General features: G+C 42.6%; 1 protein-coding gene across 1 annotated transcript in view; it reads right to left on the reverse strand.

The window, feature by feature from the left end:
* The window catches only part of CCDC158 (coiled-coil domain containing 158), a 56,904-nt gene that overhangs the window by 19,444 nt on the left and 20,833 nt on the right, over nt 1–16,627 (reverse strand). Inside the window, exons 11-17 of the mRNA XM_073340430.2 lie at nt 13,812–14,294; nt 11,201–11,390; nt 9,439–9,591; nt 8,856–8,968; nt 7,230–7,388; nt 4,736–4,828; nt 2,952–3,077 (exon numbers count right to left, since the gene is read on the reverse strand). Of these exons, the coding sequence (XP_073196531.1) occupies nt 2,952–3,077; nt 4,736–4,828; nt 7,230–7,388; nt 8,856–8,968; nt 9,439–9,591; nt 11,201–11,390; nt 13,812–14,294 (1,317 nt within the window). The remainder of the gene's footprint in view (nt 1–2,951; nt 3,078–4,735; nt 4,829–7,229; nt 7,389–8,855; nt 8,969–9,438; nt 9,592–11,200; nt 11,391–13,811; nt 14,295–16,627) is intronic.

The following is a 16,627-nucleotide window of genomic DNA, read 5'->3' on the forward strand; positions in this document are numbered from 1 at the left end:
ATGTCTGCCCAGGTGCTCCTGGCCGACGTGGCCAGGAGCACTTCGGACATGACGATGACTGCTACCAGTCGTACTGTACCGTCTGCTGCCACAAGGCAAGGGGTTGATGCTGCTGTGTAGCAATGCAGTACCACGTCTGCCAGCACCCAGGAGACATAGGGTGACGGTTACCTGAGCGGGCTACATGCTTGCCGTGGTATGGCGTCTGCACAGGTAACTCAGGAAAAAAGGCGCAAAACGATTGTCTGCCCTTGCTTTCACGGAGGGAGGGAGGGAACGGGGGCCTGACGATATGTACCCAGAACCACCCGCGACAATGTTTTAGCTCCATCAGAGTGCTCCATTGTGACTGCTCTGGACAGCACTCTCAACTCAGATGCATGATTGTTTGCCGTTGCTCTGACTGAGGGAGGGGCGACTGAGGACACGGCTTACAGGGTTGGCTTCAGGGAGCTAAAATCAACAAAGGGGGTGGCTTTACATCAAGGAGTATTTCAGGCAGGACTTCATGGCGGGTTCCAATAAGAAATGGTGCACCTAAGTTATTGTTCTTATTGGAACAAGGAGGTTAGTCTGGCCTCTGATTGATACATGGCTAGATTTACCTCACTGCACCTTCTCTGTGAGTGACTGCAGTGTGACCTAGAGGAATGAGTCCCCTAGACAGGGGAGTTGGGGGGAAGCAAATGAGTACAAAACAAATCTGGTCTATTTCTTGTTTTGATCCACTCCATCTATCTTTTACATCTTTGGCTGGCAGCAGACGGTGCAGAAGGACTGATGCCATCCACATCTCATGGCTGCTTGGCAGAAGATGGTGCAAGACGGCTGCTAGCCATCCTCATCTCTTGCCTGCCCGGCAGAAGATGGTACAGTACGACTGCTAGCAATCCGTATCACCTGCCTGCTCACCATAAGACAGTTCAATAGGACTGACTGCAGGACTAAAGAGAATGACCTGGTCAAGTCACTCCAAATTTAGTCCCTGCGCCCATGTCTGCCCAGGCACTCCTGGCCAACGTGGCCAGGGGCACCTCAGACATGACGATGATGGCTACCAGTCATATTGCACCGTCTGCTGCCAGAAGGCAATGGGTTGCTGCTACTGCGTAGCAATGCAGTACCGCATCTGCCAGCACCCAGGAGACATAGGGTGACGGTTACCTGAGCGGGCTACATGCTTGCCGTGGTATGGCGTCTGCACAGGTAACTCAGGAAAAAAGGCGCGAAACGATTGTCTGCCCTTGCTTTCACGGAGGGAGGGAGGGAAAGGGGGCCTGACGATACGTACCCAGAACCACCCGCGACAATGTTTTAGCCCCATCAGGCTTTGGGATCTCAATCCAGAATTCCAATGGGCAGCGGAGACTGCGGGAACTGTGGGATAGCTACCCACAGTGCAACGCTCCGGAAGTCGACGCTTGCCTCAGTACTGTGGAAGCACTCCGCCGAGTTAATACACTTAATGCACTTAAAGCATTTTCTATGGGGACACACACACTTGAATATATAAAACCGATTTAAAAAAAACCGACTTCTATAAATTCGACCTTATTCCGTAGTGTAGACATGCCCTGAGAAAGCAATAAAAACCTTTTGCACTGGAGTTACTAAAGTTCTCTCAATGGTGCATTAGTATTCTCAAGTTAAATGTCAGCATTTGTTTTACACTGGAGCCAGCGAAGATAAAGCTAAACATACTGTAAATATACAAGGTCCAGTTCTGTCTTCACCTGGCCACACTCTCTAGGCAGGTTATTCTCACACAAGGGAAGGGAAAGGCTGGGCACATGGCCCTTTCCACAGCACTGCTGCCTGCTACCCACTCCCATAAATCTGTGGACACTAGTGTAGCTCCTGCAGGAGCTCTGCTATTTGGGACTCCCCCGAGCCACAGCTGTCTCTATAGGAAATGTGAATTTCCAAAACACAAAGAGTAAAGAAGAAAAAATTACTATAGATTTTATCTGCAGTATCTTATATTTCCCCATGGGATTGGTGGGGACAGTCTGCAACTTTTGGCCCTGTACCCCTCCCTACATGTGGAGCCTGTAGGGGCATGGAGGGGGCATGCCATGAGCACATGCAGAGGGCTGATGGGGCCTTAATTAGGTGCAATTCCTACTGAGATCAGTCGATCTGTGTGAGGACAGAATTGGTCCCACAGTACATATTTACTGATAAAAAATAAGGTGTGTGCATAGTGACTGACGCACCCACACTCTGTTGTGTGTTAATAATCATGGGCTTGATCCAATTGCTACCAAAGGTAATGGAGACTCCCATTTACTTTGGTGGGAGCTGGGTCATGTCCTATATGGAGAATCATATAAAAACTATAGAGAAAATAATGAAGAATTATTTTCTGAATAAGACTTCAGTTAAATCTATAATTTAGGTGTATTTAAAAAGAAGGGAGGAAGGTTACATAATCTAATATTAATACAAAAGCTGTCATAAACTAAAAGGGAAAAAAATCAGAGAAGGCAGTATGGGAAGGAACTTTTAAAACATTCTCCTGCAGAATCTGTAACCCAAACATTGCAGGATTGTACTAGTACATGAGAACCAGAAAAGGAAATTGGCTGGAAACTGGAAATCTGACTAGTCTTTTCTCACTGTCTATGCTGAGTGAGTTTCAGAAAACGCACATCATAAATGGTGAAAAGTAAAATGTATTTCAGTGTAGTCTTTGTTTCAATATTTTAAAGTGTTATTAGCGACACAGGTAAGGAAATTTGTTTTGAAAAGCTAATTTTCATTCTCCAACTGCTAAGACAGTTTTAGCTAAATAAAAAGAAAAGAAGTAAGTCCATAATATGAGAAGTTAAGGAAATGAATTAATCCTGGTAGGTAAGAATCCTTTTGAAAAACCCCAACTGGACATCTGTTTTTGAACTTCGGAACTGCTCTGCGTCATGCTGACTTCACAGTCTAGAGCAGATACTCACGTGAGGAATGAAGCCTTGAGAGGCTTGGGAAGATGGTACATTAGAGTGGGGATGAGTAAGTGGCAATGATATGTGGCGTGGCTTTCCAGAAGTAGAACCTGATGTATATCCTGGGCCCTGCAGTTCCTGCCGAAGAACAGTAGTCAGGTGTAAGCAGACAAAATGGTGTACAGACTAAAGACTTTTGGACAGGGACCATCTTTGTTATGTGTTTTTTACAGTGTGTAGCACAATGGGGCCTTGGTCCAAGATTCTCAAAAGTGAATAATGACTTTGAGTGCCTCAACTGAGACCCCTTTAGGGTTGTCTCAGGTTGGGAACACAAAAATGGAGGCACCCAAAATCTATAGTCACTTCTGAAAATCTTGGCTGGTCCATGACTGGGGTTCCTATGCAGAATAAAAAACAATAGGATCATACTGACTGCAAGGAATCCTGAATGGCAGCAGGCAGTTTGATGCTATAAAATATGGTCCCCAGTGTAGTCCTATAATCTACTTTACAAGGTACACACAAGTTAACCCTTTTAAACCATTAGTCACACACACTTCCAGCAGTTTGCTTTGTGCTCAGAATTCCATGTATTGCTGTGGTGGTTACAACTGTTTTCTATCTGGGAACCACTCAGAGATAATGATTCTTGGGAGCTGCCACAGGGTGGCTCACCCCTTAAAGGTTGGGGTGAGCAAGGCCTGATTATAGAAAGAGTCACACATGAAAGAGAACAGGGTGATTGTCCTATAAAGAGCACCAGGAGGCTGCAGTGGTGGGAGCATAGCATAGTGAAGAGAAACTGCAGAGTGTGCAAAGACCTCATGTGGGGAAGGCCCTGAGACCAAGGGAGCTGTGACAGACAGCAGCCCAGGGACCAGGCAGTTTCTGTGGAGAAACATGGATGGAGTCTGGGCCTAAAGGCAAGAGCTGGAAGGCTTAGCCCCAGCTAGGAAGAGCTGGGAGGATGGGCTGTGAGAACAAGCTAAGACAGAATAAGAGCTCTGGCTATGAGAGAAGACACCAGAGCTTAGTATGGACTCTGATGTGGTGATGGGCTTTATTTTGGGACCCAGCAATGGTTCAGAACTATTTCTGTTATTGAAGTGGCTCTAGGCAGGGGTGATAATACAGTAAGGAATTGTTTCTGCTATTAAATCAGCCCCAGGCAGGGGTGATGTTATCCTAGAAAAGAATTATCCTATTATTAAGCCAGCCACAGGCAAAGGGTGGTGACATCCATGTGAAAGTTGTGTGCGGTTCTTACAGGTCCTACAAATGGGGCTAAAGGGATCAGTGTGCCTGTAAAGTGACCCATGACCAAGACGGGGTGCTTAGTAGATGGCCATCCTGCTATAGGAGCCACTACAAAACAAAAGTGTCCCAAATTTTAATGTCAAGTTAAATAACTTATTACTGTTCTTGGTGCATTATTCATTTTCATATATAATTCAATAAAACTCTCAAATTCTAATTCACCTGAAACTGCCAGAAAATTTCAGGAGTATCACAGAAGTCTTAGTACTTGTCACAGAAGCATGGTGTCAACGCATTCTCATTATAACTTTAATTCATTTTAAATCATACCCTGATACCCTTACTCACATGGAATAGTATTTTACAAGTAAGTGATATCAGAGGCACCACTTGTGAAGGGGTGATACTGAACCTGAGTTAAGGGTAACAGAGAACCCTTGGGCATATGCTGAAGTAAAAGGAGGGTAGTATTAAAACTAGAACCAAGAGTAAATGCCTACACTTTTCAGTCCACATATTAGCTATAAAGAACTTACTTTTACATCCAAAGTGTGTTGTAGTTTGAAGCGCATAGCTTCTTGCTCCTGACACTGGATTATGCACTGACATTCTGCAAATTGCATAGATGCCTGCAAGAGAGAATGAGATTTAATTAACCTTTTCTTTGTTTTCTATTAAATGTTTTTAATCCTTTCTCTCTAATAAGAACAAGGGGCCCTACAAAGAGACATTTTATTTGTATAGTGCCAGCAGTGTGGTAAGAGCTTTCTAGAAATATAAGACCAGATGCCAGCCCTGCAGAACTTCCAAAGGGCAGCTGAATTGCCATATGACCCTAGTAGCAATGATACCCACATAACAACCTTAAGGAAAGGAGATATTCCTATTGGAAAGAATCCTGAACACCTATGGGATTTGTTAATCCAAGCGTATTAACTGGGCAAAGCCTCTTCAAGGCTTTAAAATGGATGAGAGGGTGAAGTTGGTGACTCGTCTGGAATCTAAACTCTGTTAAATAATACAACTTGTTATATAGTGGAAAAATGTGATATATGCAGATATGATAATACGTATTCTTGTTCTTTATTTCTGTAGCAGGAAACTAAGCAACAGGAGCTGGGGAAGTTTCTGAGCCCAAGCTCTACAGTGAGGCAGAGAGAGACAGGGACATTTTAAGGAGGGTGTTTTCATAATTCTAATAAAGTTCCTTGTTCAGTGTTAGAAGAAACTGAGTTTCTGTCATTCTTTACCATTGTCACATGACAAAAAGGCAGTTGACTCTCTATGCTCACTGAAGCATGGTCAATACAGTGTTCATACACATAATTAGCTGTCTCTTGTTTGCACAGTAGTTTCCATTTCAACATTCAACTCAGAAATAATTTATGAGCAGCAGGTTGATCAATTACATTTAATGATGTCTACACAGCGGAGGCTCTCCAGGGCAGGTAAGATAGGCACTATCTGTCCTGTCTGACCATCTGTTATGATCTTTACCCACGGCTTTAAATGGGCTCTGACTGTATTTTTACAGTTACTTTTCACCCACTCACTTTCAGACAGCACCAGCCTTCATTTTGCCTATGCCTTTGTTAGTTGGCTGTATTATTCCTGTATGTCCTGTTACACACAACAAAGCTGTGCTAACAACATGATTAAGGTTGCAGAGTCAAGCACTCAACCTTAGGAAAAGGCCAGAATTAAGGATGCCTGTGGTGCCGGCTCCGCATCTGATCTGTCTTCCCCCCTCTCTCAGGCTGAGTGTCCCTCCCTCGGCTTCTCATCCCAGTCACCCCAACAGCTACCTTGTCTCAGTCTCCTTGCCCAACCAGTCTCTGTCCACCCCACAGGCTCCTAGCTCTAATCTACTCCTTCTCCGCACCCCACCAGGACTAGCTCTCTTCCCCTCTGTGTATGAGTCAAGCACATTCCTCTTGTATGCTGCCTGTATGCCTGGGGGGAGGCGGACGTTGTGGCACACGAGGGAGAGTCCCCCTTCTCTGAGTTCCTGTGCCCAGTGTCCCCTGGTGGCCCATGCAGTCCCAAGATGGCGTTTGCTCTGTGGGGATGGCACATAGGAGCTGTGAGGGGTTAAGCATGGCCAGTGCAGATGGAATTTAGCTGCCAAACTCTAACAAGTCTAGACTGAAGATATGCAAATGGAGATTTTTTTCAAAAGTTTATAGCTTGGTGAAGTTTGGGTGTTTTTCACAGGGATAGGAAAAGGCACATCTGGGGCCCCAAGGCAACCCCCTTGCTCTACAGAATGGAGGCACTTGAGCTCCTCCATGAAATGGTTGTAAAAAAAGAAAAGCACATTATTTTTCCACAATATCTTTTTCAGAAAGGGATGAACGGTTCTAGCTGAAACTCTCCTGAAAACTTCAGCCTGAGGCAAAACCCAGCATGGAAACTTTCAGCCTGAATGGTTAAAGCATGGCAAAGTTGTAAGCAACAGGAAACCATGTTATCCTGGGAAGTGTTAGGCAATTTTAAGTTTGGTGTTGCTACCAGCTCCACCTCTAACAACAGTTAGTTTTACATGGCTGTTTGGGTCCTCACCTGGAGTGCTGCCTAGACCCAGGGGGCAGGATCTGCCACGATAAGCTCAACCAGACAACAATTGCAACAGCACATGGTGCTTACAATCCTCCCTGCACTGGGAGGCCTGCAGCCTCCATAAATGGGCAATACTGGCCAGGGTGACCACCAGGCACATACAGATTCAGTGTCTCTCTGGCAGGGCTCCTACAGAGTCCCGACCACAGAACACCCAGTGGCAGGTAGCAGTGCAAGCAACACCTGCCCTTCCCTAGGGGTGAATTCTTCCCTTCTGGCTCAAGGAGGTGCAACTTGTATCTCCCAAGCGCTGGGGCTAAATTAAGGCTTCTGTTAAAGAAACCAGAAATGTATTAATGTGAGGTCCAGGTCAAGGTTTTAACAGATGTCCTCTCTTAAGGTCCCTTCTCTTCACAGGAAATAGTACAGAAAAGTTTGGGGAATGAAAAATGTGACTGAACTAAGAGCTACCTTATCAAGAGCTGCCTCCATGTTAGCAATTTTTTCTTTCAGACGTCGATCTTGTGACCTTAGGATCTCCAGCTCTCCAGTCATCTTGTTGTTTTCTGTTGCAATACAACTCAGTTCTTGGCTTAGTTTATTTTTCTCTTCTTTCAGATAATGCTTCTCCTGCATTTGTAGAGATAAAGACCAAAGTGAATATGAGATAACAGTTTAGGATTGCTAACATCATACACAGCTGTTGTCTATGAGCTTTATGACTTGAAGTAGTTTATATTCTTTTAAAAATTTTCTGTGAACCTTTCCAGAAGCTCAGCTATCATATTAAGCAGAAACAGGAATTTTCACAATTAAAAGTGTAGAGTTATAGAGTTAGGCTGTCACCTCACAGAGCCTTGAACCATTTCAAATCTGAAATTTGAAGCTTTGAGAGTATATGAGCATACTCATGCTCCACACTTTTATAAGCTCTTCCATTGCCCAATATCAAAGAAACAACTGTCATACTCCATGCAAGTGACTAGATCCAAAGCTAGCAGAGGAGGATGAATTGCTGTGAACACATGTAGGTGACAATCCAGTCAACTCTACTGGTAACTAAACCATTTATCTGTCTTGGAATCCACTAGACAGACCTTTGTTAAGAAACTGACAAGCAGTATCCACCAAAACTTGAACTGCTGAGAATCTGAATTAAGATTTCTGCTAAACTCTCCTCCAAAGCAAGCACCCACTGTGGCATGATAGTATGAACAATAATGTTTACAGAAAATATGAAAATAAGTTATTTTTGACAATTTTTGTCAATCAGGATATGTTAGCTAATAAATATAATCGTTTCCTGCTATTGAGAAGAATGAACCAAAATCACCTCTGGATGGATTTTTCAGTTAGGAAATAGTATCTCAAATCCAGCAGCAAACAAAACTGAGAGGTAAAACTGAGGGGAAGCACTGAGAGCCAGATTCAGAAGGATGTGCAAGAAAGGGGAGTTGGTTGGTAAGAGGGCGTGAGTCTAAATGAGTTTGTAAGTAATTAAGGGCCTGATTCTCATTTACACTAAGGTTACTTTCATCTGAGCTGGCAGTAAATTATATTTACACCCAGTTTAGGGCTCCTTTACATCACTAGAGCAGTGTAAAGTGACTTAGGGCTTGGCTACACTTACATTTTGTAGCGCTCTAACTTGCTGGCTCAGGGGTGTGAAAAATCACCTCCCCGAGCGCAGCAAGTCAGAGCGCTTTAAAGCGTTAGTGTAAACAGGCTTCCAGCGCTGGGAGCTAATCCCCTCGTGGAGGTGGATGACCAGGAGCACTGGGAGAACTCTCTCCCAGCGCTCGCGGGCGACCACACTCGCACTTCAAAGCGCTGCCGCAGAAGCGCTCCAGCAACAGCGCTTTGAAGTTACCAGTGTAGCCATGCCCTAAGTGTATATGAAAATTAGGCCCTAAGTCTGAGGGAATTTAAGTCAGGAGAGAGACTAATTGATGTAACATTCAACTGGAGGAAGCCAGATGAAGGTGTAAGTTATGCTAGCTAATACTCCCTTTGGTCTCTCTTGGACGAACCCTCAATCTCTACTTGGAACTATTTATCTAAATATAGTTAAATACTTTTACTTGGAGCTCTTGTGACCTTAGTTGCATTTGTCATTGCCTCCTCCAAGAATTTAATCTTGCTCTGCAATGCATCTATCTGTCCTCTCTTGGCTGTGATTTGCTTCTGCATTCCCATTGCAACTTTCATAGCTGTAAAAGACAAGGTTCCCAACTGATTAGTCCTTTATGAACAAAATGGATCAGGCATGATGCTTTCTGTGTTCTTATTTGGAAATCAATTGTCAATAATACACTAAAAACAGACTGAGGGTTGGGATCCTGCAGTCCTTATGTGAGCAAACTTCCCATTAGAGCCAATGGGAGTTTTGCCTAGATGGTGACTGTGATATCAGTATAAACAGAAGAACCTAACCTGGAAAATTTAATATAAACCACCTCATACTCTGAGGAAATTCAATTCCAAATTTCCTGGCTTAATCTGATTCCTAGTAAACCATAAAACAACAAGGTGTCTGCATATGTCACTGTTTTTTTATTCCTTTTATAAAATATTTGAATTACCACTAATAACAACTACTGAAGGAATAAATATATTTACAAATTCCACTTGTTAAAAAGACAAACAAATATGACATAAAAAAATCAACTTCCAAAGTTACCATGGCCGTCGGAACCTTCCATAGTCTTTAAAGTGGCTCTGGTTTGTTCCAGTTCAGCTTGGGCAGATTTCAATTGCTTTCTGAGTTTGCTTGTGATACCTTCCATCTCTTCACTTTTGTCTCGATAATTCCTCTTTAATTTTTCATATTCCTCTGTTCAATGTAAGCACATTGAATTGAATGAAAGTGTAAAGTGATTCATAAAATCATCCACCTGTTACTAAAAGGTTATACAGATGTACTGTTTAATCCCTTAAAAGGAATATTATATTTATGTAACTAACATAGAAAAAAAAATTAAATTTGCTAACAAATTAAAACACGTCATATTCCATTGCATTGCTACGATGTCATCAAAAGGCAGTGTTTCCCCGGAACAAAATGAGATGCATTTCCTAACTGTTCTCTAAAGCTACCATTCTACAACGTGACAGTAAAGCTATACTTCTTAATTGTGCGCTGCTCAGGGATCAGACTGCCCATTGCTACCTGGTGTGGCATAGCTACTAGTGAGATAAAATATTTGACCTGTGCCCATTCTCTCAGGCTCTTTTTCAGAACTCCAACCTGCTCTATGTCCTGACAAAGCTATAAGCACCCCCTCGCCACACAATCCCACCTTGAAATCTCTTTGGCACAGCTCCAACTCAAATGCCTCCCTCAGACAGCTCTGACCACCTCAAATTCCCCCAATCGTCCTGCACAATGCTATGATCCCCACACAACTCCCTCTCCCTACCAGCACAGCTCTGGCTCCCAAACAGTGTGCCCCCTCCAGCTCTGGACCCTCCATTTCAGACACCCCCCCCCATGCCCTCACACACTTTAACTGTTATTACCTTTCACAAAATCTGAGGACAGACTTTCCAAGTAAAAGTATGTATATGGTTATCATCTACTAATCTTGCTGAGGTCAGAGTTAAGGTTGTGCATTGGAGCATGACTGTGGGGAGCTGGGCATCTGTATTGTGGGTGTGTCTATGCTGAAAATGAATGGGGGAATCTGTGAATGTGTGTGGCTGGCATAATGTCTGGCATAGTACAGCATGTGAATTGTGGTTGGTCTGGTTGCCTTAATGGGTGACTTCCTTGAGTTCTGGAGACTGTGGTGAAAGGAAATACAGTTGTACAACCTCACCTTGTAGTTATGAGTTTCTGAGCAGGCTATTATTGGCAGTGATAGGGCTCAGATGCTTTCTGCCAATATCACATACTGTATGTCCCTGGCATCTTGATCTCCTTTCATGCACAGTATTTAAGGAATGCATTTGCTAATGTCCTCTTTCTGATAGGTTAAGATACAAGATTTTACAGAATGCCCATAACAAAACAAATTAAAACATATTTCACTACAGTTTGATAATAAACAGTTAATAGGATTTGCCAGAAAAGTTTATTTAAATTATGGAACATTGCACTATCTAGCTTCCCTGTATAATACCTGGGGAAGAAGGAAGGCTCTTGGTGAAGTTTATATTCTGTGACCTACTAGGGTTTTTATTCTGGGCCCCACCGAAGGTCAGGCTGTGCTAAGTATTTTTGCACAAGGCCCTGGGAGTTATGCCTCTAGATTACACCATCTTCACTGTATACTAGAAATCCAAATCATGAATTATCGCTCTGAGGCAGTCTGACCATCAGTGTACTCTATCTGGGAACCTCTTACTTGACTTTACTAGTAGCCATATTTGGATTGAGCAGGCAGCTCTTCTATTTTTAACATCAGCCTGATTTAGGAGATATCTGATCTGAGGCTCCCTACCTGCGAGGCCGGCGAGCTCAGTGCGACTGGCTTTCAGCTCATTCATTAGTTGGTCTCTTTCCAGTTTCATATCCTTTACTGCACAGAGTCTCTCAGTGCAGGTATTTATCAGTTTAACTTTTTCCAGCTCCAGCTCACTCAATCTGGCCTCCATTTCACGGATTCTGTCTTCTTTCTTGTCCATCACAATCTATTTATTTAAATAAATAAATTATAATAAATCTATTAATTAACAATTAAGACACATACACAACAGGATTATTTGAAATCTGATTTTTGTCATGAAATAACTTGGTGCAAAGATGAAAACTAGAATGGAAAAGACACAGTCTTAAAAATGGGGGGATAAATGCATAAACAGATTATTTCAGCATATATATCTATCTCTCCTAACCCAAGTGATTACTGTTTTTAACAAAAGGTGCTTTGGTCTTAAGCACTATCAGAGTTCAGCTAGTGGCTAAATCAGTTTATAAGATCTCTAACTCACCGATGTTTTGTGTTTTGATTTCCATAGTTACTCACAAGATTTTTAAAAAGACTGATTTGCACCTGTTCACCTGTGAATGAACTGGGATTTGAAATGATTTCTTACCAAGTTGATGGAAACTAGGTTGAGCCTTTGGGAAGGTGCTCAGTATACCATCTACATGAGGTGACCATGAGAAGATCCAGGGTAAAATGGTACTTGAAACCAGAAAAGTCACATGCTCCAAAGGTTGTAGGGGCCATAGCTCAGCTGTGGCACCCCATACACATCACACAACAGCAAAAGTACAAGGAGGCAAGGATGGCTTCATACTAAACCAGCACTGAGAGAAGACGGAGCTGATGAAGAGGTAGATCAGAATATTTTAGTAATAAGGTCCTTCGGCTTTGAAGGCTGCTGTACATGAGGTGGGAGACTTCCGTATATGAGTCTCTGAAGTGAGAGCCCTGCTAAGTTTAGGGTCAGATACAGCACTTGCAAAGTCTCTAGTGGATTCAGCCCAAGAAACTTAGAACCATGCTTGTAATAGAACCAGGGAGTCAGCTCTGGATCTGATGATGCACTGCAAATCTCCTTAGCCTGCACACAGAACTCTGGGTGCTGAACTGACATCAGACCAGAACCAATGGAGATCATTGGAGAGGGCTCAAATGTTCCTCCAGTGCTGAACTGATCAAATTATTTCTATAAGAACCAACAAATCTGAACCTCTTGGAATTGAGTAAGCTCTAAGAACCAACCTTTCCTTTTCTAAGGAGTCTTGTTAGCTCGTGGATATGGCTAGCTTAGAATGCCTCTTCTTTAAAGAAGATGTCTGGTCTAAAGGGTATGCTCTAGATGAGGAATGTTTAATCAGTCTCAATGAAGAGTGCCACAAAGGTTGAGAGTGCTTCTCCTTCTGTAACTGAACACTCATAATTACCACTACTCAGTAACAATACGATTCTTTCTGTTTTGTTGAAGGTGTGGTCTGACACCTTCAGATCTGACATCTCCAAGGCCTTCAAGATTGAGTGCTGAGTGGACAAAATTTCTTCCTAAACGTTTGTCTACTTCTCCCACTCGCCTCTTGCCTGAGGTGGTGGGGGTGGTGAAGCCTGTATGGTAAGGGGTGCCTCACAGGTTGGTCTGTCATGCACTTCTCATTGTCATCAACCTTTGAAGCCTAAACACTTCTCTGAATCTGCCTATGAAAGAACAAACTAGTTCTGGATCTAACACTACTGTTGTTATAGTAACAATTAACATCAGTTATAATGGCTAATTCTTATACTAACATCCACTGTTATTCTAAAACTAATTCACTGTGTAATCGAGAGCAATGAAGCAATGGTTCTATGACTTCTATCACCATTAGAAAAGAAGCTGAAAATGGTAGGCTGGCTTTTTATAACCACAATTCAAAATGTTTAGGTCTGCAGATCAATGCATTCACACCACCACCTGCTGCTCAACTGCCTTAGAGTGGGACACACAATGGCTGGAGCACTATTCTGACAGTGGGGATCCACAGTGGTAATTTTGTGATGAAGAACACTCTTTTGCCACCTCCTTCTAGTCCTTGTTTGTTCTTTGGTAAAATGATGGAGCAGATGAATTGGCCTATAGATTATAAAAATAAGAGGCTAAGCTATTCACACAGACACACATTTGGTTGTGCATAATTGGGTAATTGCACACATTGTTAAATTTGCATTTGTTCAGGCAATTATCCCTTTGGTATATGCAAAAGTATGCTTTTACGTGTGCAACTCAGGTGCACATTTTTGAATAATTAGTCCAGTTTAGTTACTACTCTGACTCATGGCCACAGAGTGAAATCCTGGCCCCGCTGAACTCAATGGCAAAACTCCCATTGACTTCAGTGGGGCTAGGATTTCACCCATAATGTGTTAATTTCAGACCTAGAAATATTTATTTTTTCATACAAACTGATCAAAATAATAATGATAACATAATGATAATCTTCCCAGCCATGATAGGTCTTCTAAATGTTTATAGATTCCTAGGCCCATTTTCTGACCTGCTTGAAAACACACAGTGAACATATCGACATATGGATTTTAAAATAGAATGAACATACTGTCTTGCAGAGACGTAAACACGGTGAAATGTACAGACCTTAAGTTCTTGTACTTCCAGTTTCCTGTCACTGATTTCTTTCACAAGCTGAGATTTCTCCACCTCCATTGCACCAGCAGTTCGGCCATGCTGGCCCACAATCTGGGTCATGGTATCAATTTGCTTTTGAAAGATCTCAATAACTCTTTCCTTTTCCATCACCTGCAGTTTCAGTGTCTCACGCTCCGACTGCACATTTTGTAAGTAGTCCCCTTCATTCTTTAAGTGCTGGAGTTCCTGCAACTTACTATCTACCCGTGACCGGAGCTTCTTGATTTCCTCATTGGTAATTTCAATGGCTCTCTCCTTCTCTTGCAGGCAGGCTGTCAAGTCAGACACGGCTCTCTCAGAAGCCTCCAGATTTATCTTCTTGGCTGTCAGATCTTCAACTACTTTACGGAGCATCTCTTTGGTTGATTCTAGCTGGGCAGTCAAGGAGGAGACTCTTTCAATGCTTTCATTCTTTTCCTTAATTGCAGCCATCTGAATGGTAACAATAAAATGGTCAGTTTTGACAACCGTATTTTCTATCTACCTATCTATGAATTTTCTATAGCATCCATCATAATAGTATCTAAGAGCTTCATTAGTAAATTAGGTTTGCATGACAAGGACCCTAGTGGATTTCATGATTCTTCTGCTTTTCGTCCTTCCTTGATAAAGGAAACACAGGGTGAAATATAGAAAAAAAATAAGTAGGACTGATGTGAAAAATAGAATAAACATATTAACTGTCTCTAAACTATTTAGAGGAGACAGGTCTAAATCACTCAATATATTAAAGCCTGGCCAATTGAACTTTACAGCAAACATATCCTGGAAAAAGTATGTGTGCGTCAATAGTACATAAATTTATTGCTGTAGTCAGCAAAGTGCATAGACTTTAATGGGACAACCTCCAACAGGAAGCATCGTCACCCAAGTGCCAATAATAGTGCAGTACAGATGCAGAAGACAAGAATGGACCCAGAAATATCAGGAATTGAAGGTAGAATTTCATGGGGTGGGTGGCTGCAGGAAGTAGTTGTCGTGAAAGCCTGGCTGGTTGGTGGCAAATAAAGGAATCAAGTTATAGACAAATTAATTTGACGTAAAGTGGAGAGCAGCAGCTGACAGGATTAGCACTGGATTACATATTTGGAGTTTGAAGATTTTTTAAGAGGATGCAGCAGCTTGAAGGAAGGAGTTGACTCTAGAGCTTGATGTCCAGGAGCCTACTCCATTGAAAGCAACAGAACAGTCCTTTTGGACGCAGGGCTCAACTCAGCCCAGTAATTAGGCTGTGGACATAAACACCACTATGTCCCAATGAAATACTGTATAGAGTGGATCAATTATGAGGGCCTTTAGTTCACTAGTCCTTCTTGCAGAAGTGATTGCCACCAGAAAGATCATCTTGAAAGAGAAGTGAAATAGAGAACAGTCCACAAGAGCTTCATAGGGTGCTGCTATTGGTCCTGTGCACATTACATTTACTGTACATGCACAAAATGCAATTTCTGGAGGCTTATAACTGATATTTCTAAATGAGAATGTGCTAATAAAATTTGCAGATGACACAAAGCTGGGAGGTATTGCCAATACAGAGAAGGACCAGGATATCATACGGGAAGATCTGGATGACCTTGTAAACTGGAGTAATAGTAATAGGATGAAATTTAATAGTGAAAAGTGCAAGGTTATGTATTTAGGGATTAATAACAAGAATTTCTGTTATAAACTGGGGAAACATCACTTGGAAGTAACAGAGGAGGAGAAGGACCTCGGAGTATTGGTTGATCACAGGTGACTGGAGCTATGAGCCGCCAATGCGATATGGCCATGAAAAAGCTAATGCGATCTTGGGATACATCAGGCAAGGTATTTCCAGTAGAGATAAGGAGGTGTTAGTACCGTTATACAAGCACTGGTGAGACCTCACCTGGAATACTGTGTGCAGTTCTGGTCTCCCATGTTTAAGAAGGATGAATTCAAACTGGAACAGGTACAGAGAAGGGCTACTAGGATGATCCAAGGAATAGAAAACCTGTCTTATGAAAGGACACTCAAAGAGCTTGGCTTGTTTAGCCTAACCAAAAGAAGGCTGAGGGGAGATATGATTGCAATCTATAAATATATCAGAGGCATAAATACCACAGAGGAGAAGAATTATTTAAGATCAGTACCAATGTGGACACAAGAACAAATGAATATAAACTGGCCATCAGGAAGTTTAGACTTGAAATTAGATGAAGGTTTCTAACCATCAGAGGAGTGAAGTTCTGGAACAGCCTTCCAAGGGAAGCAGTAGGGGCAAAAGACATATCTAGCTTCAAGACTAAGTTTGATAAGTTTATGGAAGGGATGATATGATGGGATAGTCTAATTTTGGCAATTAATTGATCTTCGACCATTAGTGGTAGATATGCCCAATGGCCTGTGATGGGATGTTAGATGGGGTGGGATCTGAGTTACTACAGAGAATTCTTTCCTGGGTGTCTGGCTGGTGAGTCTTTCCCACATGGTCAGGGTTTAGCTGATCACCATATTTGGGGTTGGGAAGGAATTTTCCTCCGGGGCAGATTGGCAGAGGCCCTGGGGGTTTTTCGCCTTCCTCTGCAGCGTGGGGCATGGGTCACTTGCTGGAGGATTCTCTGCACCTTGAAGTCTTTAAACCACGATTTGAGGACATCAGTAGCTCAGACATAAGTTAGGGGTTTGTTACAGTAGTTGGTGGGTGAGATTCTGTGGCCTGCGTTGTGCAGGAGGTCAGACTAGATGATCATAATGGTCCCTTCTGACCTTAAAGTCTATGATTCTATGATTCTGTAACTTGG

The sequence above is a fragment of the Lepidochelys kempii genome, chromosome 4 (assembly GCF_965140285.1).
Source record: "Lepidochelys kempii isolate rLepKem1 chromosome 4, rLepKem1.hap1, whole genome shotgun sequence".
In the NCBI taxonomy this organism is placed as follows: domain Eukaryota; kingdom Metazoa; phylum Chordata; order Testudines; family Cheloniidae; genus Lepidochelys; species Lepidochelys kempii.